We start from the raw sequence: 25,520 nt of genomic DNA, 5'->3' as shown, positions 1-25,520 counted from the left end.
CTAAACTGTATTAGAACATCCCATGGGCTATGCCGCAACTGACTATTCAAATGGAGACTGAGTCAGATCCAATTATGCGACTGCGGAGAACCTCGCCTAACCATTGAACATATTCTGACGAAATGTCCCCTAATGACATACTCTATTAACATGATCTACTTTTTCCATGTCACTAAAGCTGCACTGCAGTGGATTAATAAAAAAAAATAAGAGTACTTATAATAATTATTTAAAAATGAAGTTACTACAAATACAATGATAACTTTAGATGGTGAAATAGATGGGGATTATGGGGAAATAGATAGAGACGCATGCAGTAAAATTAAAGGGAATGGATGAATTGAAAGGGAGTGGTGTGCTGTGTGGCAAAAAGGTCCCAATGAAACTAAAGAGAAAATTATCTAAAACTGTCATAAGATCATCTATGATCTACAGAACTGAAAGGGCATTTAAAAGGAAAGAGGAGAACAAATGCATGTGAAGAAAATAAGAATGCTTGAGTGGGTAAGGGGAGTGATAAAAAATGACTAAATGGAGACGCTTAGGCAGGACATGTCGATAAAGTGGATTGATATTGGTATATCAATTGGACCGACGATAGAAACTTATGGAGAAATGTAATTAGCTGACTTATAGGATAAAGGAGAATTATTATGATTGTATGTCTGAGAAGTTGTAAGTTGTAATAAAAAAAGCTAGAGATATGATAATGTATGTATCGATAACAGTTTAGAATATGCTAGGTATATAGGTATAACAAGAAACATGATAAACATGTATTATATAAAACGATATATTATGTAAGTAATACATTTTGAAGGTATGAAGACGCAGATTCCAGTCCAGGAGTACGATCTCCAAAATTTGTGGAAAGTCCTCCGAATGTAGCTTACAAAGGATGGTGGACGTTTCCTTACTATTCATGTCTTAGTAGGAAATGGCTCATTTCATACAGTGTTCCAATTCCGCCACCTGGACGAAGAGGGTAAGTACATTTTTATTTACAAAGAATTATTTTTCAGACATTTTACAGTTTTTAGCAGAGAGGAAATTGTTTTTAGAGTGTTACTGAGAACACTTCGACATTGAGATAAATTAGAGTTAGTAATATTTGTACAATTAAGCGACTGCTTGTTCCCCCTATTTTAGTACCTACTTATATAATTTCTCAGGATCCAAACGGTCTGTGTTTCCGTATTTATTCCTTCTTTCTATTATTCACATAATAAGTCATAAAATTCAGATTTAAATAAATTTCTTTGATTTTCAAGTTGCCAGTTTTAATTATTCATTCCAACGGAGCTTTAGTGGTCCAAGCCAGCATTTGTTTAAAGGTTGAAAAAGGTTAGTGGTCTATGCTGGAAGTTACAATAAAGTTATATTCACTGCGATTTCCCGTTCAATTGTACTTTTTGTACAAATGAGTAATGTGACCATCGAGAATTATAATTAATGGTCTTGCACTATTGCACAAGACTTTGTGAGTCTTGGCCTGCTTAACAATGTTCTTCCATTCTGCCCTGTCAGATACTTTACTTCGCCACTGCCTGATGTTCATGATTTTAAGATCCCTCTCCACGTCGTCTATCCATCTTTTACGGGGCCTTCCTCTTGTTCTGTTTCCTTGGGACTTATATCTCTGGATTACTTTTACAGCTCGATTATCTGGCATTCTTTCTAGGTAACCAAGCCAGTTTAGTCTTTGTGACTTTACAAATCTAACAATGTCTGCGCTCTGCATTCGTTTATTTAGCTCGTGGTTCATTTTAATTCTCAACGAACCATCGCTGCATTGGGTTGGTTCAAATATCTTCCTCAGTATTTTCCGCTCCAATATTCTCAGTTGATTTTGATCAGTGGTTGAGAGTGTCCACGTTTTACATCCATATGTGACCTCTGGTCTAATTACTGTTTTGTAGATTCTAAGCTTAGACTCACGATTCAGTAACTTACTTTTCATTAAGTGTTTATATGCATAAAAGCACTTATTACCGCTAAGAATCAGTGCTTGTATTTCTTGACTGATGTTGTTGTTGTCATTATTGAGCCTAGGTAGGGAAAAGTGAAGGCATATTTGTAGGTATGGTTGTCTACCTTCAGATTCTCAAGTTGATTCGATATATCAAAGGCCTGCGTCATATCTCCATCTATTCTCACCATAGCTTTGGAACCCTCCAGAGTCATTCGTATAAGTTTAAACAACTTATTGGGTATCCCTAACATAGATAGTTGCTTTAACATCTTTTGTCGATCTACTCCATCAAACGCCTGTTTGAAATCGATATACAAGTTGTAAATAGGTATGTTATATTCAAGACATTTTTCATGTATACCTCTTAACATATGTATTTGATCTATAGTTGACCTCTTTGATCTGAAGCCTCATTGGTATTCACCAATCATCTCCTCCGAAAATGATTCCAGGCGGCTGTATATAATTCCTGATAATATCTTGTAGACGACATTTAAAACTTTTATGCCCCTATAATTTTTGCAGAGTCTTTTGTCTTCCCCTTTGTACATAGGAAGTATGATTCCTACTTTCCAATCTTCTGGGATGGCTTCTAGTGTCCACATGAGGTCGATTCGTTTATGGATACGCCTCCATATCGCATGTCCACCATTCTTTATTAGTTCGGCAGTTATTCCATCTGTGCCAGTGCTTTATTATTTTTTAGATGTTTTATGACGTTTATCTTTTCTTCCAATGTTGATTGCTCAACTAGTTTAATTATTTCTTTATTTTCGTTTTGTTCTTTTTCTGGGTTTAGCAGCTCTTGAAAATGCTCCTTTCACTTTTTCATTATTTGCTCTTTCTCGCTGATAATTGCCCCATTTTTGTCATTGCAAACTATTGATCTTGTCATGTATCCTTGAGTGTATTGCTTGGTTTCCTTGTAAAATTTTTTAGTCTCTCTTCTCTTAAGATAATCTGTAATTTGTTGTATTTTTCTATTCAACATTTCTCTCTTTTTCCTTTTACATGTTTTCTTTGCATCTTTTCTGAGTTCTTCATATGCCCTTCTATTCAATCGGGAATCCTTTTGTAGACATTTCTGTCTAGCTATATTTTTGCGATTTATTACTTGTTGGCAATCTTGGTCAAACCATTCCTCGTTTATTTTGCTTCAGGTTTCACCTAATGTTTCCTTTGCCATATTTGTAATTGTCATTTGGATAACATTACATTCTTCTTTAATGTTGTTTTGTTCTCCTCTTTCATTTAATAGTACTTTTATTTTCTGCTGGTACTCATTCTTTTTATTTAGAATTTTTAAACATATGTATTCCATTTTCCTTGTTTGGCGCCATTCTCTTTTATTACCATTGATTTTGACATTGATTGACACTGCGTGGTACTATTGCACAAAATTTTATAAACCACTGCTGGAAAATGTCCGAGCTGCGGCGTGTATAAGAGAAAAAATTTGTCCGCACCGAAAAAATTAATTTTTGCAATTTGTTTAAAAGAAAATTATTTTAAAAATTTTGAACAACTTTTCGCCTGGGCGACCTCTTGAACCATATTATGAGGTAGCTTATGAAAGTGATTATGCAAAAAAATCTCATGGGAATATTTTTCCGTACGAACCCGAGTTTTTCGCCTTGTCTAGTATACTAATCTACCACTATAATAAAAACAAAAAGTTCTTGTTTATAAACTTTATCGTGAGTAATTAGGCAAAAGCAAAAACAGTCACAAATAACTACTAAAGGTTTTCTAACTGTAATTACTCATGAATAGCTCATAATTTATTAGAAGTTAATCAATTAATCGTTTGTGTTCAATGTATTTACTAGTAATTAGGCATTTCATATAGACCTTTGAAAATACATATTTATATTTATGATACAAATAGGCATTAGTTCAATTAAAATATTGCGAATGTAAACACGCAAAACATTAAATTATACGGAAATATTGAATGTGTACTGTAACAAAATATAGTACATAACTTTTATAAAATAAATTTTTTATTTGATTTTTATTTTTTAGATCGGAAGTTGTTTCCAACAGTTTTTAATATTCAATAAGTATCATTTTTTTACGTTACAAAATAAAAGAAACTTATCCTGTTAAGAATAAATCTTAGTTGCTTACGTATAGTGACCTTCTAGGAAATTTTTGGTTATAAATGTTAACCCTGCAGTGGTTACGCCCCATATCGGAAGACCAGTAGTGGCGCCAAGTCTGACAGACCCAAATTTCAATAATGTATTAATTAGAAAATCAAAACAATACTGCTGTATTATCTAGCTTTACTTCTTTATGAATATCATTTAAACAATAAAATGTAATTTGGTCCCAATAGACAATATAACTTTCATGTAAATTAACTTTTATTTTATTAAGGGTACAAAACATTAAAATATAAGATTTATTTTCAAACTTGATCTTATGAGTTGCACTTTCTTGTGGGTGCAATATACAATCAGGGCACTGAAACTGGGCATGTGTTAAACAAATAAATTTTATGCACATTTGACAAAAATAACGAGTCTTACTGTCTTTAACTAAAAACTAAATCGTTTTTTAATATTTAAATTTTTGAGACCACCTCTTGAAAGTTCACTTGAAGTTCCAGCCACTTCTTGGCGTCGGTTGCGAATAGCTGGAGAGATATTTTCCACCATGGAGCGACGCTTTAGATGCTGGTCGATTAGCTCTGCGGCCAAACGTTTTATTATCATTGAAGCAAATTATCATTTTGATTATTGGCCAGATATATAATTTGGGAGTTTATTCCAGCCACAGTCATAAGTGAATAAAAAATCACCATTGGCCATCTCCGGGTATTTCGAGCTACATTATCTTCTTATTCTAGTGCCGTCTCTACTAATGAAGGTTGGCTATAACTATTGCAAATGAGTCTATCTTCTGCTTTTCTTAAGAGCGTCTGTGTGTTTAACCCGGTCCAGTCGCGAATGTTTTCTACCAGGACCCATTTTTCCTTTGATTTTACCCTTCATAATCAGCTGCATCAACTCGTACTTATCATTTCTAAGTATGTGCCCCAAATATGCTGTCTTTCGCCTTTTAATGGTGGTCAAAAGGTCTCTGTCTCTTCGCATTTTATGCAACACCGTTTTGTTCGTAATATGATCGGTCCATGGTATCTTCAAAATTCTCCTAAAAAGCCACATCTCAAAAGCTTCCAGTTTTCTCATTAAGTCAACATTTACAGTCCAGACACCATAAAGAAGAATAGAGTGGATATAACATTTTACCAACCGATATCGGATTTGCAGATTGAGTGTTTGGTTACTCAAAAATTTCCTCATCTTCAAAAAAGCTGCTCTTGATTGCTCTATTCTTGAGCGAATTTCTGATTTCGAATTCAGATCTTCCGTAATCCAGACTCCTAAGTATTTCATTTTGTCCACTTGCTCAATATTTTTATTTATTATCTGGATCCTTGTAATGACTTTGCGCCCCTTTTACTGAAGACCATGGTTTTTGTTTTCTTTATGTTCATTGTTAAACCAAACTGTTCCCCAGTATCAAAAATTGTGTTTAGTAACGTCTGCAGGTCTGTCTCACTTTGAGCGATAATGACTGTATCGTCAGCATAAAGGATGTTATTTGTATTTTCACCATTTATCTTGATCCCTTCTGTACAGTTTTCAAGTGTTTGCGTAAATCACTCTTTGGAATATATATTAAATAGTAATGGCGAAAGTATACAATCCTGTCTCACTTCTCTACGTATCTATTGCACATCCGTGCTATTTCCATCTAATGTTACCACAGCCTGTTGGTTCCAATAAAGATTTCTCACTATGTTAATGTTATTTTTGTCGAGTCCACTGTTCCGAAGCCGTTAAGAAAACCAAACTGTCTATTGCTCATATCCGCTTCGTACTTTCTGAATATTCTTGTATAATCTTTAAAAATATTTTTAATAAGTGTGACATTAGGCTGATTAATCTATAAAGTCGGTTCGCTATATTTACGCGGGTTTCGGATTAACAAAATTATGCTAATGACTCATTGATAACCAGTTGCAGTAAACGACTTCCGAGAAAATTAGGTAAGAACTGCATTAATGGTCATATCTTAAAATACATTAAAATAACATTAGGGTAGGTATAAATTTGTTACAATATTGCAGTTGAATTGATTCTTTGCCAGTGTTGACATTGTATGTTTGGTGGAAATATTTAAAAATGCCTAGACGTGTGTTGGATGTAGATAGTCTAATTTGTAGTGTACATAAGTATTTTACAGACGAAAAAGAAAATGGCGTTCCTTTAAAACCGGTAATGTCTGTTCAACAACGCGTATGTGATGCTCTAGGAATTAGTAAAACCAAACTAAGAGGAGTATTACAAATTCGCAATAATGAACGGCCGAAAGAAGATCACCGAAAAACTCGCCTATCATTGAAAACGAAAGATATTCCAGATGGAAAAAAATTTGAAATTCGTGATACCATTTATCGAATGCGAGCCAACAAGGAACATGTGACCTTAAATACAATTCTCTCGGAATTAAAAGATAGAAAATTTGACGAAATTGGTAGAACAAGTCTATGGCAAGTGATACATAATTTGGGTTTCAAATTTCAAAAGGAGGATAACAGAAAAGCCCTTTGTGAAAGAAGTTCTGTTGTGCATAAAAGAATTAACTTTCTAAGAAAATATTCTAAATTAAAAGAAGAAAGGGCAAATTTTATATATTTAGACGAAAAATGGATATTTTCTAGGGGTGCAACCAAGAAAATATGGCAAGATGATAACGTAAAGTCTATCAAACATACTAATGGAGAAGAGAAGCGACACATAATTTTACATGCAGAAGGTGCTGATTTAATATTTTCATATAAATCAAAATCAAGTGACTATCACGATATTATGAGCACAGAAATGTTTGTAAAATGGTTACATGAAAAACTTCTCCCAGGTTTAAGTGAGCCCAGCGTAATTATTTTAGACAATGCACCTTACCATTCTGAAGTATTAAACAAAAGTCCAACGAATTCTTGGACTGTTAATAAAATTAAAGAATGGTTGACAAAGGAACATATACCATTTACACAACATATTTTAAAATCAGAATTATTACACTTGGCAAATATCCACGCAAAACCAATAACCTTTGTTGTGGATCAGATTATTGAAAGTTACGGTCATCAAGTTTTACGTCTGCCACCGTATCATTGCCAGTTTAATCCCATCAAATATATATGGGGAATAGCAAAACAATATTATGACAACCATATTGGGCCTAACGGTTATAGCGACGACGCAGTTCGGGAAACTTGGCTAAAGGCACTTTCAATTGTAACTCCAGAAGTGTGGTGCAACTGTATATTCAAGTGCGAGAAACTAATAGAAGATTGGTGGACTCGTGAAAATAAAATAAACGAAATAAGTCCAATCATAATAACAATTAATGGTGATGACAGTGATGATGATGACGATTATGATATTTTTGATGATAATGACTGATTTTCATTTTTGTTGGCAAGTTAAATTTTTTTATTTTTCATTAGAAATTCTCTCCATGGAACAAATATACATAGACCATATTTTCTGTGTGAAGTGTAATATAAAATTATTATTAGGTTTATATTAGCCACATAAGACTCCAATAATGAAGTAATTCTCCTTATTATACTGTCAATTATATAAAAGATTTTCCATTATTATTTAATTAAAAAAAGTTATGGATTATTTTTCATTTCATTTGACCAGTTGATATTTCCCCAAAGAGCAGGTAATTAAAACTGGGTACTTACAATAAAATTTTTAATCTGAAACCCGCGTAAATATAGCGAACCGACTATAGTGATAACAGTGTTTGAGGTTCTTGGTTTTTGGTAGCGAAACAAAGGTCGATAGCAGCCATTCTGTAGGTATCTCACCAGATTTGTATATGTTATTAAAGATTATAGTTATTGCAATTAAATTGTCTTCGTCTATAAGTCAAGGCCAGGGGCTCTGCCAGATTTTGAGTTGTTTATAGCATGTTCGACTTCAGATTTTAATATTATTGGAGCTTCCTCGTTATCAATTTGAGTTGGTTCCATTCTTGTGTCCATAAAAAGACCTTCAATATATTTAGTCCATACTTGTTAATTTTCTTATTGTTTTTGTCAATTAATCGGTTAGGTGTATTTGTTCGTGATTTTCCAGATATTTTTTTTAGTTTCTTTATGTAAATTATAATGATCATGATTTTTCTACAATTCTTCCACTTCGATGCATGTTTCCCTCATCCACTTTTCCTTAGCCTCTTTTATTTTGTTCTTTATTAATTTATGTTTTTCTCTGTACTTATTTGGGTTTTTGTTTCTATATTTTCTTCTTTGTTCCATGATTTCCAGTATTTCGTGAGTCATCCAAGATTTTCGGTTTTCTGTTTTCTTTTGTAGAGTTTCTTTTTGTGTTTTTATAACAGAATCCTTGATTTTGCTCCACATAATGTTCACATTCTCAGTGGTTTTCATTTCTGATGTTAATTTCTTCATTTCTTGATTATTACAAGTTGAAGCCCCAGCACGGATTTCATTTATCTTGAGTAACTGAGTATTCACCTTAGAACTTTTGGATTTTATTAACTTTTTTACTCTCAGTTTCATTTTTGAGACAAGGTTGTGCTCTGACGGGACATCTGCTCGAGGAAAAGTCTTAACGCTTACAATGAAATTTCTAAATCTTAGATTGGTTAGAATAAAATCGATCTGATTTCTAATGCAATTTTGTTCATTATCCTGTGGTAACCTCCAAGTATACAGTCTACGGGGTGGTAATCGAAACCATGTGTTCATAAGCTACATTATACGTGGCACAAAGTTCGTCAACGGTGTCGACCCCACCTTTAGTTGAGTTAGAAAACGTTACAATCTCTCTTCTGTTGATCATCTATTAATTGGTCTATTTGATCATTATTGTGCATACTTGAGGCCACTATGACATTTTTCCCCTTCTTAGGTACATAGGATACTATTGTAGTATTTTCTTGGAATCCAAACATACTTGAATAAACAGGTTGATGTTTGGTGTTTATAAACTCCAACGGTAATTGTCTTTTTTTTTTGACTGTACTGACGTATGGTAGATTGTGATCACGACGAAGTTTTGTAATAAGCTCAAAGCTAGTAAACCAATTGTCACACGTAAGGTTTCTTTCAGTACCCGATATTGGACCAATTAATCTCTCGACAATACTAACTGGATCATTTTTTAAATGAAAGGGTCCCTCTGGTTGTAAACCAACATATGGTTCTAGATTTAATGTATATCTAGTTTTTGCATCAACTAAGGTAAAGATTTTTAACTCATATTTGTTGGTTTGGAAGGAATATACTGTTTAAAACCGCATTTTCCCCGAAATGCCTCAAGTTTTTTATCAATACTCGCTAATTGTATAGGCATTTTTGCAATTTTTTATAAAACTTGTCAACAGTTGTTTTATAGGCGCTAGCTTATTAGACAATTTTCTTTCGTCTCGAGTTTCTAAATCATCAAATCTAAGATCTTGTCTTAACAAAAATAAAAAAAGTTGCTGCGGCATGGTTAACCAAAACATTTCAACCCCGCTGCCATTTCGCTCCCACAACTCTTCTGCGCTTAGCCAATTACTTTTCAAACACCCAGCTAAATAGAGCAATCCTAAGAAGCTCATATTTCAATTACATCAGAACATTCATCATTTTTAACAGAACGGGCTCTGTTATCCATCTCTTTCATTTGATCTATATATTTGTTCGTACTTTCAACAATAATGTTTAAAATATCTTCGAAAAAAAACAAATTCCAACAATCAATTATGGATTTGGCAATCTTGCCATATAATTTTACACCCGGAAATTAAAAAACTTTATTAAATTGGCGAGTTCTTACCGTTTGCACCGGGCAGTGTTTTTTCCAGACTGCTCCATCTTTTCCTATAAAAGTAGCAATCTGTGAAACTGTTGCTGCTGTGTTATCTACTTCATCCTCTGATTCAATGTCGTCTAAATGTTGTTCTGTGTCAGTTTCTACTTCTTCAAGCAATTGAAGTAGACGACTTTGCTCCTTTTCATAACTCGTTGTGCCAAAAATAATAAATTTGAAGGAAAAATCAGCATACGTTAACAGTGACATTTTCTTAGAATGATTATAAACACACTTTTTGCAGAAAAATCCTCCAGGTAAAACCTTATTAATATTAGATGGCCACACATCCCATACGACCAACATGGATCTACTATAATCTGCAGAATAAAACAAAATAATTTTATTTTGTTTGCCACATTACACAACACATTACCTACTGCTTCTGGATCGTGCTTTTTTAAGTCACGTAAAAGCAACTTTTATGCTGAATGCCGTTTTATGGTACAGAATAACACAAACAGGGTTCTAAAACGCCTTCTGTTTGGTAAACTCTTAGGTCGAGCATGAGGAAACTCAGCAACTGTACAAAATGCGGCTTCTGCATTTAAATCCACGGGAATTTATCCTTTTAATCCATTAATAATCCCAGAATATGCATTTTTGACACACACCCCATCAGAAACAGAAACAATTTCCAGTTAGATCAAAATCTCCTCAACCAGGTTCCTCTGGAATCAGTTGTAAAATATCCTTGCGCGGTAGCCCAAACAAGTCATTAATTACCGATGAAGATATAACTCCCGGAAATGCTCTTGATGAGGTAACGCCCGTGTCTGTATTGGCAGCAGCAGTAAAGAGAGTTCGTAAAAAAATAACTGAAGAGATTACTGCTCAAGACTTTATTAAAATGAAGAAGGATGCCGTGATTAAAAAAAGCTTAAAATCTATAAAAAAACAAAAACGTAAGAGAAAGCCAAGCGAATCGTCACTATCTGAAGATGTTACTCTAAACGGCACTAGTGATATTAAAAATGAGTGTGTTGGGTGCAACGAGGACTATCGCCAAACATGTAAAAAAAAAGACTGGTTACAATGTATTTTTGTAAGCGCTGGTTACATGAAACTTGTACTGGCTTCGCTAATCTCTGTAACAAATGCGGAAAGTCTCTTGCTATTAAAACGAAAAATGTTTAGCTTGGTACATCTCTCCTACTCCTAGTGGCCCACCTCACTTCCACAGTTAAGGAGAGATAGACCGATGACGTGCCAGTGCATTATATTTTTTTTAGGTTTAGGAATTATAATTTCTAGTTTTTACTTATACCAAAACAAATACCAATGTTAAGTTATGTTATACATTTTTTTCTATTCTGTTGTTTATTTAATAAAGAAACAGGCTTCAGTTTTTTCAGTTTTCTGAAAGGTGGTCCATCTCTCCTCCCTTAACCCCTTAACCCTATGTATATATATATATATATATATATATATATATATATATATATATATATATATATATATATACATATATATATATATAAATATATATATATATATATATATAAATATATATATATATATATATATATATATATATATGTATATATAAATGGATAGAATAATATGAGTTCATAATTATATTAACAATAATAATAATAATACGTATATAACTATTTGTACTAAATGTTTTGTCCATAAGGTCCCTCCAAGATTATTCTTCTGTTCCCTTCTTAAAGATACCTAATTTTTTTCTATTATGCTGTATAAGATAGTTTCGGATTTGTCAAAAAGTCTTTTTCCGCAACATTTCTCTTTTGAAATTGAAATATCCAAAGAACGTTGCGTGCTAGTACAATATTAGCGAAATAACCCAAAGTCTTTTCAAGGGGTATTTTCTATGTTTCTCTAGAGACTTCAAACGTATCAGCCAGTCACACTAAAGGACCTTTTCTCAATAAAAGAAAAACTTCTCCAATAAATGACACCAGGGAGAGATATACGTACAAATACAGAACCGTTCCAATGTCTATCAATCTACGAAACTCACCATCAATCGAGTATGTTGTAATTAATTGGATACAAAAATAAACTTATTATGGTTTTCATTACATTAGTTAATTATATATTTTATGATATCCCGTACATTCATAATATCGCCGAATAATACATAAATAATATTGGACATACAGGGTTTGTAGAAAATATAATACTTAATTTCTTTTCTTTTTATTTACAGTCTATATTACACACAACGCAAAATTCTAGGGATATTTTTATAAATAGACGTATTTTGTGTATCTGTTATCAACTAAAAAAAAGTAATACAAAATTTGTAGTTTAAATTGTTGCTTAATATGTCAAAAACCATAAATTGCAAAAAAAACAGAAAATTGGAGCAAAAAAAAATATATTGCAAATCACCCATGTTTCACATACCACCATAAAATGTCAAAAATACGAAATATAAACTTAAAATAAAGTATGGCCACCACGTTGGTTTATCACAACTCTACATCTACTGTTTATGCTCCGAATCACATTGTTAATATCTGCTTGAGGTAGTTGTGTCCATTGTTCTCTCAGAAGCTCTTTTAATTGAAACTCATTGTAGATATTGCTCATATGTGGAGTAATTCTTCGTTGGAGCATGTCCCATACATGCTCAATGGGATTCAAGTCCGGTGATTTAGCTGGCCATGGCAGTACATCAATACTCTCGTTATCCAACCAGTTTGTTATAGTATGTGCAACATGCGGTCGAGCGCTATCATGCATAAAGTAAAAAGTTTTCTCTATCAGCAGCAGCAAACGGGCATACAACAGGTTCAAGAATAGTGTCCAAATATTGCTCACTTGTGAGAAAACCACGCGGGAAAATGAGGTCAGTTCTTCCGTCAATCATGATTCCGCCCCATACCATTAATGTACCACCTCTGTATGCATACACTTCTTGAAGATGTCGTAATCATTCTCTATTTCCGGGTCGTCTCCAAACTCTTGTCCGACGAGAATCTGGATGAAATCCATATCAAAACTCGTCACTAAACAAAACTGTGACCCAGTCATTATCGGTCCAATTCTGAAACTTTTGACACCAGGTTAATCTTGCAGCGCGATTGCCTCTAGATAGAGGTGGACATCTCAGTGGTCGCCGACTACGAAGATTGGCTTCATGGAGACGATTTCTCACTGCTGCTAATTGTTACATTATGTGCAAGCTGTAATTCATTAACCAGCTCGGGTGCTGTGATTGTTGGCTGGCTTCTGGCATTTAAAATTAAATGTCGGTCTTGAGCGACGGTTGTAGAGCGACCACGTCCTGAATGTTGCTCGGCTGGACTCCCAGTGTCTCTAAACCGACGCCACAATCGACTTACGACGCTTTGGGAGACACCCAGCTGGTCAGCAACTTGAATTTGTCGCATACCAGCTTGAAGGAAGCTCACGGCTCTATTCATCTCGTCCAACGTTAAATGTCGTTGCATGGTAAAAAGACAATATCTTTAACTCACCTATTAAGCAAAAATGGTATAAAGTGACTAAAATTAAAAATAAACAAAACATAAAAATGTCGATTTTTTTGTCCCTTATAAAAAACATTCTAAAGCACGTATTGCTATCAGTTTTACAATTTTTTTTAAAAGAAGTGAGTGTCTGTATCAACAATTAGAGTACAAGCATATTTATATGGTCATGAAATTTCTGTAATGTGTATTGTCAAATTATTAAAATATCCTTAGACTTTTGCGTTGTGTGTAATATGTTTCACCGAGAATTTGACGTTACACTGCTCACATTTCTGTTCGGGTTCTTTTGTTAATAAAAACTTATGTGTGGCACTGGTATGATCTAATCTAAGACCGGTTCTTATCACGTGATCTCTTGTTTTGGTGGGGAAAAAGTTAAGTGTAATGTTCGATTTAATATTCTGACGATTGGACACTAAAAATTGCCACCAGTTTTGCCACTCACTTAGGATATGTGATCTGGTAACACTTGAAACATCAACGGTTATCACATATTTCACGATCATAGAGGATGAGTTGACGGCTTCACACGCACACTTTTCTGCTTCTTCATTACCTCCAATTCCAATATGTGATGAGATTCAAATGAAGATTACCTTCTTGGTAAAGATTACCCGAAGATATTGGTCTGTATAAATTTTGATTGCTTTTTGGATTGTTTGGTTTTAAAATTGGTTTAATAATATATTCTATTAGATAAATTTTTGAGTCTTATTTGGTTATGATACAGATAGTTTCTTAAGTTTATATTTTGATTTTGTTTAAAATGAGTCTCTTGTAAACAGACAAAATCTGGATTTTGTTTTGAAAGAATGATTTGTAGCATAGGTAGATTATTGTACTAGTTATTTAAATATATTTCACTGTATTAATTTATTAAACTTCATTTTATTAATTAAATTGATTTAATATCTTGTTTGTGAGCAGTCACTTTCTGTATATGCTATGCAGACGACGCAATTCTACTCTCCTAAAGTGAAGACGATTTACAACGTATGCTGCACCAATTTAATATAACAGCCAGAAAATTTAACATGTTAATTTCCCTAAAAAATACAAAATGTATGGTTACAACAATAAATTTACTAAGATGTAAATTGAAGATGGAAGGTCAGATAATAGAACAAGTGATCAAGTTTAAATATCTAGGCATCACATTATCTAGCTACGGAAAGCTCGAAACTGAAGTGGAAGATCAAGTGTATAGAGTAAACAGAGCCGCAGGCTGCCTGGACAAAACAATATGGACAAATAAAGTATTGGGAAAGAAATGAAAGGCAGAATTTACAAAACAGTCATCAGACCAATAAGACATATGCAGCAGAAACCCGATCTAACACAGAGAGGATAAAAAAACATATTAGAAACAACAGGGATGAAAACACTTGGAAAAATTGATGGTAAAATACTGTAGGACAGAGTTAGAAGTACAGATAAACAACGTAGATGCAAGGCGAAGAACATTAAGAACTGGGTAAGAAATATAAAAGTAGAACGGAACGATCATATCAGCCGAATAACAACAAATAGAGTAGTAAAGACGGCAAGAGACGGTTCCCAATAGGAAGACGATCAGTAGGAAGACCACAAAAACGATGAAACGACAACTTACTGGAGGAGCATTTTTTTCTACGGTTTATTATTTAGCGTATGGTTACATCACAGGTTCATATAGATATACACATATATATATATATATATATATATATATAATATATATATATAATATATATATATATATATATATATATATATATATATATATATATATATATATATATAAATTATATAAATTACAAACAGCAGTAAATACAAAAATATTATTCTACAAACAAACATCTAGATTATAAATATATTCGATTGACTCTTTTGTAGCAGCCAGGAAATCCGAAGGGTTGCCGTTATAGGATCTAATCGGGCATTCCTCTACCATGTGTTTTACTGTTTGCCTTTCGGCGCCGCAGTCGCAATTTGGTGATTGTATTTTTCCCCATCTAAAAAGTGAGTCGGAACATATGCCACAGTTCGTCCTTATTCTATTGAGTGTGGTTCAAATTCGTCTCGGTTGGTTGAAGCCCTCAGGTTTGCTTGTAATACATGGGATGTTCCAGTTAGCTGGTACAGCGTTATTCTTTCATTGTTCTCTCCACCGTTCAGTTACATTAAAGTTTTGATCTACTAGCCTTTTTGCTGTTTTTAGAGGCGGGTGTCTTGAACGGAGCCTATTTATGTCTCTGGCGGAAGTTCCGACATGGGAGCGGAGCTCAGGATCAGTATTGATTTTTGTAAATTCTCTGACAAGGGCATGTTCCCGGCGGATGGGTGGTGGAGCTATATGACTCAAAGCTGGTAACCAGTAAGTGGGCGTGGCCTTGATTGTGCCCGATATAGTTCGCATGGCTTGGTTGAGTTGGACATCAACACGGTGAGTAGGTGGACTGTTTATCCATACTGGTGCACAGTATTCCGCTACGGGGTATACCAGTTCTAATGCTGTCGATCTAAGTGTGGGTGCTGAGGATTTTCTACGGTATTTTCGGATGATAAATACAAACATATTTTATTGTTTGATAATCTAAAGCAGAATAGTATAATATTTGGATGGATCATTTCTCCCAAAATGAGTCTAGTACTTTAGTTTTTTTTTTCTCAGAAACATTTATTATAATTAAAATATATTGTTTCCTTTGGTTGGATATATAATTCTATGTTAGTATTCGCTACTGCTAATTCCTTTTATTTTTAAACAACTCTATATTTTTAAGGACAATCTTCTCCAGAAATTACTATAATTTATATCCTTTAAATTTAAACCTTGTTTATCGTATAAATTATACATATCAGAATAACCCACATATGTTTATTATTATTTCATACGGGTTGTCAGCAAATGCTCCTTTTTTCGTGAAAGTCGTCTTTAGTAAACCGATCTTACTGCAGCCAGTAGGCTTATTGTACATCTTATAATTCTTCGCAATACCTATTTCAGTATTACGGAACCCTTTCGTTTTATTGCTCCATCTCCATTTCAAGGTTGGCGATCTAAATGGCAATTGTAGCTTTGGAAACTGCTGCACGAAAGATTTATGTGGATGAGCGGTCAAAACATCTCCTCAGGTCGTTAAGCCACGAATTCTGGCGTCTTCCAACTGACCTTGTGCCCTGCACTGTATCTTTTAATACGATTTGGAGTATTTCATATCTTTCACCTCTCAACACATGACCAAAGTATTGTATTTTTCTCTCTTTAATTATGCTGGTTAATTCTTTTTATACCCATGGAATTCTCAGGATCCGTCTGTATATATACATTTCAAAGGCATCTATTTTTTTTCCTATTTTAGAGTACATTGTCCAACTTTCACAGTCATAGAGCAAAACAGAGAAAACATAACTTCCGATCCTTCGAATTCTGAGCTCTAGACTTAGGTCTGATCTTGTAAAAAATGTTTTCATGTTTATGAGTGTCTTCCTCGCTTGTTCGATTGTTGACAGGATTTCTTACAGGTTACACTGGCTGTTGATATTTACACCCAAATATTTTATGGAAGTTACCTGTTCTATTATTTGTCCCTTGGCGTACAAATGTACGTTTGTTGGTATCTTTTAAAATACTAGAATTTTAGTTTTGTAAACATTTTGGAACCCTTTACCAGGTAGTAAAGGTCTAGCGGATGGGTACCATTTGTTTTTGGGTTCCCTTGTGGTGGTCTACAAAAAGTGTTTGCCGCCTGCAATTGTTGCCTTTGGATCCAAGCTTTTTTTGGTCGAGAACCATGCTTTTTGGCACTCCCACGGCCGGCTCTGGATCAAAGTATTTTATAGCCAATGCTCTGGCCAGTACATGAGTTCGTCTATTTCCATGTATTTCCCAGGTACTGGTACTGGTATTTCACACTGGAAGTACCAGTACTTCCAGTGTGTCAATGTTACACTTGCAGCATCAGGGACACAAAATCATTAAATTCAATAGTAACTTATAACTTAGTTTGAATTTAGATGTTTACTTTCGTTGTTATTGAAAGTGGATCAGTATAACGCACATTGTATAGTTTTAAACATGACACATTCACGCATTATAATGTAAACTGACCCGGTTATATTATATCAAAAACATACCGTTTTTTAATCTTACGAGAAATGTGATAAGAACTATTTGCTGACAGTTGGTTATGCTACCCGACGCATTGCGACCTGCCACAATTTAAATACGCTACAATTGTATTAACTTCAGAGACTTCGATAGGCTGGTTATGTAGTGAGAATGAACTTCAGAGACTTCGATGGGCCGGTCATGTAGTAAGAGTGGAGACTGAAAGATTGCCAAAAAGAGCCCTACATAGTAAAATGCAGGGCGCAATACCAAAAGGAAGGCCACGGAAAAGGTGGGAGGATGAACTGGCAGCGGACGCGCAAAATTTGCTAGACGTGAGAACCTGGAGAAGATCGGCGCAGTGGTGGACTCATCCAGTATGTTTAAAATGGGTTTTTCGTCATCAGTATGAGCTTCTTTTTGATGAGGTTGGAATACAGACATAAGATTATTCTGATACAGACATTGTTCTTTAAATTTGACTTGATCACTACGAACTCAGCTACCATCATATTTTTTATAGTAGTCTTAGTTTGTTGTTGGGATTTCAGTTTCCTTGCTACTTTTAATGAGTAGTATTTATTTTCACTTATAGAAAGTTTTTTCAAAAAATGTTTAATACCAGTATATGTATATTTTGTTAGTGCTTCTTTGACTTGTTGTGTAGTTGTATTTAGACTTGTTTTGCCTATTGAGGCTCGATTACTTTGCCAATTTTTTTAGTTTTCTTTTTTCTCGAATCATATTGTTTAAATAGTCCGGATACGAGCCTGGTTTTTCTTTATAGGAGCTTATGGAGTAGCAGTTTTTGGATTGACGTAGTTAGGTGTTGCATAGTATCGTCCACATCCTTTGTGGATTTAAGTGGCAGGTACAAGTTGGCGGTCTGTTGATGTCCATACCTCTGTATTCATACTTGAAAAAGGAAGAGTGATCAGAAGACAAATCAGCTGATGGTTGTATATTTAAGTAATTAGAAGCGATACCTTTTATGATACAGAAGTCAATGAGATCCGTTACTTTTCGCCTGTAAGTACGCCAGTAGGTAGGTTGAGAATCTAAAATGAATGTTAAGACAATTATGGTTTAAAATTTGGAAACAAAGTGACCAGACTAAATAGCTGGTCACTTTCTTTTAAGTTTAAAAAAGAAATTTATGTTAAATGTACTTAAAATAGCCTCGAAAATCTTTAATCGCCATCTAAAAATACTACGATATGAACACTCACTAAGCAATAAAAGAAATTGCATGCCATAAATATTTGATGAAAATATATTTATCACATTGACTAATTTAGGCTTTTTGGAAAGTTTGTCAGTTCATTATTTCATGCTTCAAATAACTTTAAGTATTCGTTTACAAATTAGACTCGCAATTCTCTTGGAAAATGAAAAATGTTTTATTTATTATCAAATTATTTAGAAATCTCCTTAATTAGACTAAAAGTATTCTCATATTGTGGATGTTATAAATTCATCACAAAGCTTTGTTGAGGAAATATCGATCGATAAGTAGCTGTACAGAATTAAAATTTTTACAATTAATGTCAGTGTAAACCGAAAATTGTTGATTAGAATATATAAAAAATATATAAATCTCAGTAATAGTGAACAATTTTGAAGCACGTGATTGATAAATTTTTAACGTTTTACTTTTGTTTGCTCATCTATATTTGTTTTATACATTAGACTAATAATAACTATTAGACCAGGGAAATAAGATTGTTTTAGTGACACTAAACCGGCAAGGCAAACGACAGTTATTTTTGAGGAGTATGGACCTCTATATTTGTGATACCTCACAAATAATTGAGATAACAACCGGAGAGTTAAGCGATGCCCTCAAAAGAGCAAAAAACGAAAAAGCAGCAGGACCTGGACCCAATTGAATTGGTAAAGTATGGGCCAAAAATATTACATGAGATGTTGGTTCAACTATTTAACAAATGCTTAGTATAAAGGAACAGAATGGAAAGAGAGACCGGTGTGAATTTTGTTATAGTGAGAGACATGATTCAAAGAATGATTGAAAATAAAGCAGGTTGGACTAGCGTACACAACTATATTTGTACAGTGATCAATAAAAAAGAAGAGGAAGAAAGACAGCTGGACCAACGGCAAAAATAAGAGTGAAAGAATCTGGAAGTTAGAAAAGTGGGTCAGACTATATGAGTTAGAATGTGTGAATCAGACTGCGGGGAAGGGGAAAATGCCCGTCTGGGAGTGATGCCGTACTAGGAGCGATAAGGGTCTTCTACGCGCTACCTGGAACGAGACAGGGAGCCTGCATGCTAATGAAGGGAGTGTGGATGTGGATGAATGGAAAATGAATGAAGATAGTGATGCCGGCCTTACAGCGGCTATTTCGCTTCCGGATCGCTGGATGACAGAGGAGGGTCTGGTTTAGCAGGTAGGCCATCGGTGTAGACTCGGCGACGAGAGGGCATTTTAAAGTAACACGAAAGCAGAGAGTACGAAGAACGAATGCCCTGCACTAAGGTCAGTCAGACGGCGTCCTGGACTGAAATGTCTTTTGAAGATTCTAGTCCCTATTCGTTCTGTTTAACACGAAGATTATTGTTGTTGGGTATCGCCACATCAATTCGCCACTTTAGTTTATTAACTAGTATTAGATCTGGTCTATTATGTGCCACTGTTTGCTTTGTGAGCACAGTGCGGTCCCAGTTTAGCTTGTAGTTGTCATTCTCAAGTATACTCCCACAAACGTATTGATATCTTGAGCTTCACATCCATATCTTCATTAGTCATTTTGGACCTGATGGTCTTTGACGATATATTTCAGGTATTTTTTGGTTGGTATATCCTGATTCTGAATGACGAGTAATGAACCTTCTGTTTGAGGGAACATCTTTCCTGATGTCAGCCAATAGTTCGACGCTATATTGTCGAAATGGCCTTGTCCGTGCAGAGGTTTACCGTTTACCCATCCAGGTGCGCATTTTTTCGTGCTTAGTAAGACGGTTTATGCGCATTTATGGTTCACTCAGCTTGATCGGTGTTGTATCATCTACTGCACAAATCGCGCGATGTAGAGTAGATGTCTCAGCCTGCATATGAAAATAAATTCTTAAATTAGTAATCTGTTTTTCTAATTGCTCACTTACATCAATAAAACCTCGACCTCCTAAATACCCCGGTAGTGTCATTCTCTCTATTGCACTTTGAGGATGGTGTTTTGTGCCTTTGTGAGGTGTGTTCGTACTTTTCGCTGAAAATTTTCTATATCCGTTTTTGTCCACTTAAAAACTCCAAATGATGAGAAATGCCAAATTTTTCTGTTAAGGTGTGCTGTTAAGCTGTTTTACCCTTCGTATAAACTCAGTAGTTATCTCAGTTTTCTCTTGCTTATGGTTAATCTTCCGCGCTTGCTTTATTCTGAGGTGGCTTCAAGTGGAAGCCAATAGTTTTAAATCATCCATATACAATAGAGTTTTGCCATTATTATTTTTAGTATTACAATTAATATTACTCCATTTTTTAAAACCTATATGTTTATCAAAATCGTTTTATTCCTTGAATATTTTATTGTTTCAAATTATTTAAATTTATATTGTTATAGTAAGCATCTGTTCCAAGACATTAATTTAAATTTCAAATGTGTCATCGAAATGAAAGGATCTGTAAGTAAAATTGGTTTGAATGAAATGAATCCAATACAATATTATTGGCTCTTAGAAAATGAGAAAATACCGGACGTAGTCTGTTATTGATTGGCGCTCCAACAAAAAGATGAAATCTTTTAATTTAAAATGAAAGTAAACAACGACAATTAAAAACTTCGTTGGGAACACAAACAACATATGAAAAATAAGAAAGAAAAGTAAATTGATTTGTGCATTGTTGGTATTTTTTCGAAGTATTATTAACAATTAAGCAACGATTAAATTGTTATTTTTTTTTTCTTTTTCGTTTAATTTATATAAATGTTCTTCAACTTTTTTCTTTATTATTATACTGAAATTCTTTTTGTTTTATTACACCAAACCTTTTCGATATTTCAACTGTTAAAACTTAAATAAAACTTCACATGTAGCTTAGCAAAATGTGCTTAAGTAATTCCCAGAAAACTCGTTGATGTAATAATATTACAAATATCACTGGAAAACATACGTTTTGTCTGATATACAAATATATATATATATATATATATATATATATATATATATATATATATATATATATATATATATATATATATATATATATATATATATATATATATTGCCACATGTGAAATTATGACATCCTACAACCGATAGAAAACAATCGAAAATATTAGTGTGGTTTGACCTTTGAAAGCTGAAAGAGCTTAAACCAACATTCAAATGAAGCCATCGGTCAAAATTAAATGAAGAATAGTGCTCTTTTACAGATTTTCTTGTGTTTTTTTGTTTCTTTTTTCTCGTTTAGCTAGTAAGTTTAAATGTTAAGTTATCGTAGAGTTTTTACAACATCTAAAAAAACCTACAAATTGTTTTTGTAAGTATAAACCCTGTTCTGTATGATCTGGATTTTCTAAATAATCATTTGCCAATAATAATGCAAAATATACCACTTAATATTCGACAACAAACGTGGTTTTTACACGACGGTGAAGTTATTCACAGTGTTCCTATTCACAATCATCTAAATAATATCTTTCCTGAGAGGTGGATAGGCAGAGGAGGACCAACTCTTTGGCCATCGCGATCACCGGAATTCTCCAAAATTGGTTTTTTCATGTGGGGCTATATAAAAGACCTTGTATACCAGAAGCCTCCAACAACGCCAGATGATATGAAAAATAGAATAACAGAAGCTTTTAATAAAATTGACTTACAAATGATAAGAAATGTGGCTCGGTCATTTGAATATCGGTTACAAACTTGTATAGACGTTGAAGTGAACATTTTGAACATATACTTTTTTCTTAAAACTTATTTCCTTAATATCACAATTATTAATACATTTATTACATATTATTATGCTTTATATTTTTTGTTAGTTGTTAATTAAATAAAAATAATTTTGTTATATTATCACTCAATACTCAATACTTATTTCTACTTATACAAATTGAATGTATTCCCGAAATTTGAAGAGGTTTAAGTATAGGGAAAGGCTATATAAAAATGAAAGAGTATTATAAATACAATAATTCTAAAAAATAAAATATAGGGTGATCCATTTAAAAAAATTGAGAAATCGTAATTTTGATTTGTAGTTTACCCTGTATACAAATTTTAGTCAATGATTTAAATTAAACTTAATTTAAAAACTACACTATATTGTTTACCTTATTATATAAAATAAATAATTGATTATGCATTACTTTTTTATATACATGATGTTGATTTAATAGGGATTTCAAAATAAAAATGGTCATAACTTGTTAAATAGTCTGTATAGTAATACAAACCCCAAAACTATGAGAACAATAAATATAAGAGGAATACAAAATTGTATGTCTGCTATACCACGTAGTTATTAATCACCCTGTAGAATTGCACACAAGCGGTAGCGGGTAGCACTCCTCTACGATCCCGGTAGAGGACAGGCTGCTACAGGGAGTGGCGTCCCTGCCGTACGCTAGCTACTGACTTTCTCCTATGTCCAAGCCTTTAGGAGAGGCCAGGTCCCTAACCTATCTTCCTACCCATTTTCCAATCCTTACCACATCCCGATATATCCCGCTACCAACCCGCACTGGCTAGCGTGGTAGTGAAATGGCTAATTTTCCCCGTTAATGACATGCCACAAACTAGAAAAAGGCCCTTAGTCCCCGGCGGCCCAACGGTCCCTGGTGACGGTAGCCACCAGATTGGACCAAGGGCAGAAGGTGCAAAGAATCACCGGGATAGACACGGCTACCATGGACAACGAACATTGCATATTGCCACTTATAACGTAAGAACGCTTGCAACTGAAGATAAGCTCATTGAATTACAGGAAGAACTTAACTGCATACAATGGGGTGTATTGGGACTTTCCGAAATACGAAGAAAAGGAGAAAACCAATTAGTTTTAAAATCAGGACATCTGCTACATTCCATTGGAGAAAACGATAAGGCAGTTGGCGGTGTAGGCTTTCTCGTGCACAACACCTAGATAAAATTATAAAAATAGAGAGTGTAAGCTCAAGAGTTGTGTACCTCATATTAAAACTGAACGAGAGACGCTCTATTAAAATTATCCAAGTATATGCACCCACGACGAGCCATAGCGATGAAGAAATCGAAAACTTTTATGAAGATAAAAATAGAGCTATAGAAAAAGATAAAACCCACCACCTAATCTTAATGGTCGATTTTAACGCTAAACTTGGATTCAAAGAAGATAACGCAGAAGTGGCTATGGGCTCATTTTAATACGGTGAGCGAAATGATAGAGGAGGTGTGATACTACATTTTTTGTTGCATCATCAGCTCTATGTGATGAACACATTTTTCAAAAAGAACCAACAACGTAAGTGGACGTGGGCTAGTCCAGATGGCATAACAAAAAACGAAATTGATTTCATCATTACAAATAGAAAAAATATCGTCCAAGATGTTACAGTAATTAATAAAATCACTGTTGGGAGTGACCATCGGTTGGTTAGAGCAAAAATAATGAGCAATAATGAGAGAGGACAGCAATGATAACAGAGAGGCATTCTAATAAATGGAAATAGATAGAACATAGAGTAGCTTATCAGAATCTCATAACTTCAGAACTGAAAGAAGTAGAACATCTAAATGAAAATGCATTAGATATAGAGGTGACAAACATGCGAATAAATAGTGCAATTCGAAACGCTCATAGAAAATATAAGGAAAAAGGAAAAAACAAGATGGATAAACTCACTCAAGCTCCTAAAGATCTTATAAACAAAAGAAGAAAATTGAAAGACAAATACACAGATAATTTTATAACACTTAGACAGTTAAACAAAGATATCACAAAATCCATTCGAAAAGATATCAGAAATTACAACACTGATTACATAACTCAAGCCATTGATAAAAATAAAAGTTTAAAAGTTCTGCGCCGACAAATGACTGAAGCATTGAAAAATATTTGTAAACTTGTAAATAAAAAAGGAGAAACTACAACAAATAAAGAAGATATTTTAAAAATTGCTTAAGATTTTTACTCAGAATTGTATAAGCTAGAAGAACTTCCAGATCCTGATCAAAATCAAATACCAAAAGTTCAAAATGTAGGCTCAGACGACATCCCAGATATCACAACAGAGGAATTCAAATCATCTCTCTCGGAGATGAAAAACAATAAATCACCTGGAGAAGATGGGATAGTCATTGAACAAATCAAAGAAGAAGGAGGAACGTTAGTAAATGTGTTGAAAAAGATGTTCAATACTTGTTTGACAAGAGGCGTAACCCCCTCCCAGTGACATAATGCAATAATAATCATAATGCACAAAAAAGGTGACATTTCAGACCTAAAGAACTACAGACCTATTAGTTTGCTCCCATACATACAAACTATTCATGAAGATAATAACAAAACGGCTTGTGAACAAACTGGATAGTTACCAACCTTGTGAACAGGCTGGGTTCCGCTCCAGATACGGAACAAATGATCATCTACAAGTCATAAAAACGCTAATAGAAAAGTGTACAAAGTATAACAAACCTATATTTCTTATATTCGTAGATTATGAAAAGTCATAAAATGCTTCGAGCATTGGCTGACTGCCGCATTGACTACCGATATATCGCATTGATTAAAAGTATTTACGAAACTGATACAGCTTGTGTCCGCCTTCATGAAGATACCAATAAGTTTCGAATAGAACGTGGAATTAGACAGGGTGACACTATCTCCCCTAAGTTGTTTACAGCTGTTCTTGAATATATGTTCAAGCAAATGGAACGAGAGGATAACATGGGAAATAATATAAATGGAGAAGATCTGAACCACCTAAGATTTGCCGATGACATCGTTTTAATGTCTGATAGAGTTGACAAAGCTACAAAAATGTTGCACACGCTCTATAAAGTGTCAAAAACAATTGGTCTTAAAATTAACACCTCAAAGACAAAATTTATTACCAACGTTGTAGTCAGCGGTAA

General features: G+C 34.0%; 1 protein-coding gene across 3 annotated transcripts in view; it reads left to right on the top strand.

The window, feature by feature from the left end:
- LOC140448094 (probable G-protein coupled receptor CG31760) overlaps positions 1–25,520 on the top strand; it is a 412,547-nt gene that overhangs the window by 214,176 nt on the left and 172,851 nt on the right. For all 3 annotated transcript variants that reach the window (XM_072541150.1, XM_072541151.1, XM_072541149.1), the window contains one exon: positions 821–985. In XM_072541150.1, the coding sequence (XP_072397251.1) occupies positions 821–985 (165 nt within the window). The remainder of the gene's footprint in view (positions 1–820; positions 986–25,520) is intronic.

This window comes from Diabrotica undecimpunctata, chromosome 8, assembly GCF_040954645.1.
Source record: "Diabrotica undecimpunctata isolate CICGRU chromosome 8, icDiaUnde3, whole genome shotgun sequence".
In the NCBI taxonomy this organism is placed as follows: domain Eukaryota; kingdom Metazoa; phylum Arthropoda; class Insecta; order Coleoptera; family Chrysomelidae; genus Diabrotica; species Diabrotica undecimpunctata.
This window is presented reverse-complemented; position numbering and strand designations above follow the sequence as displayed.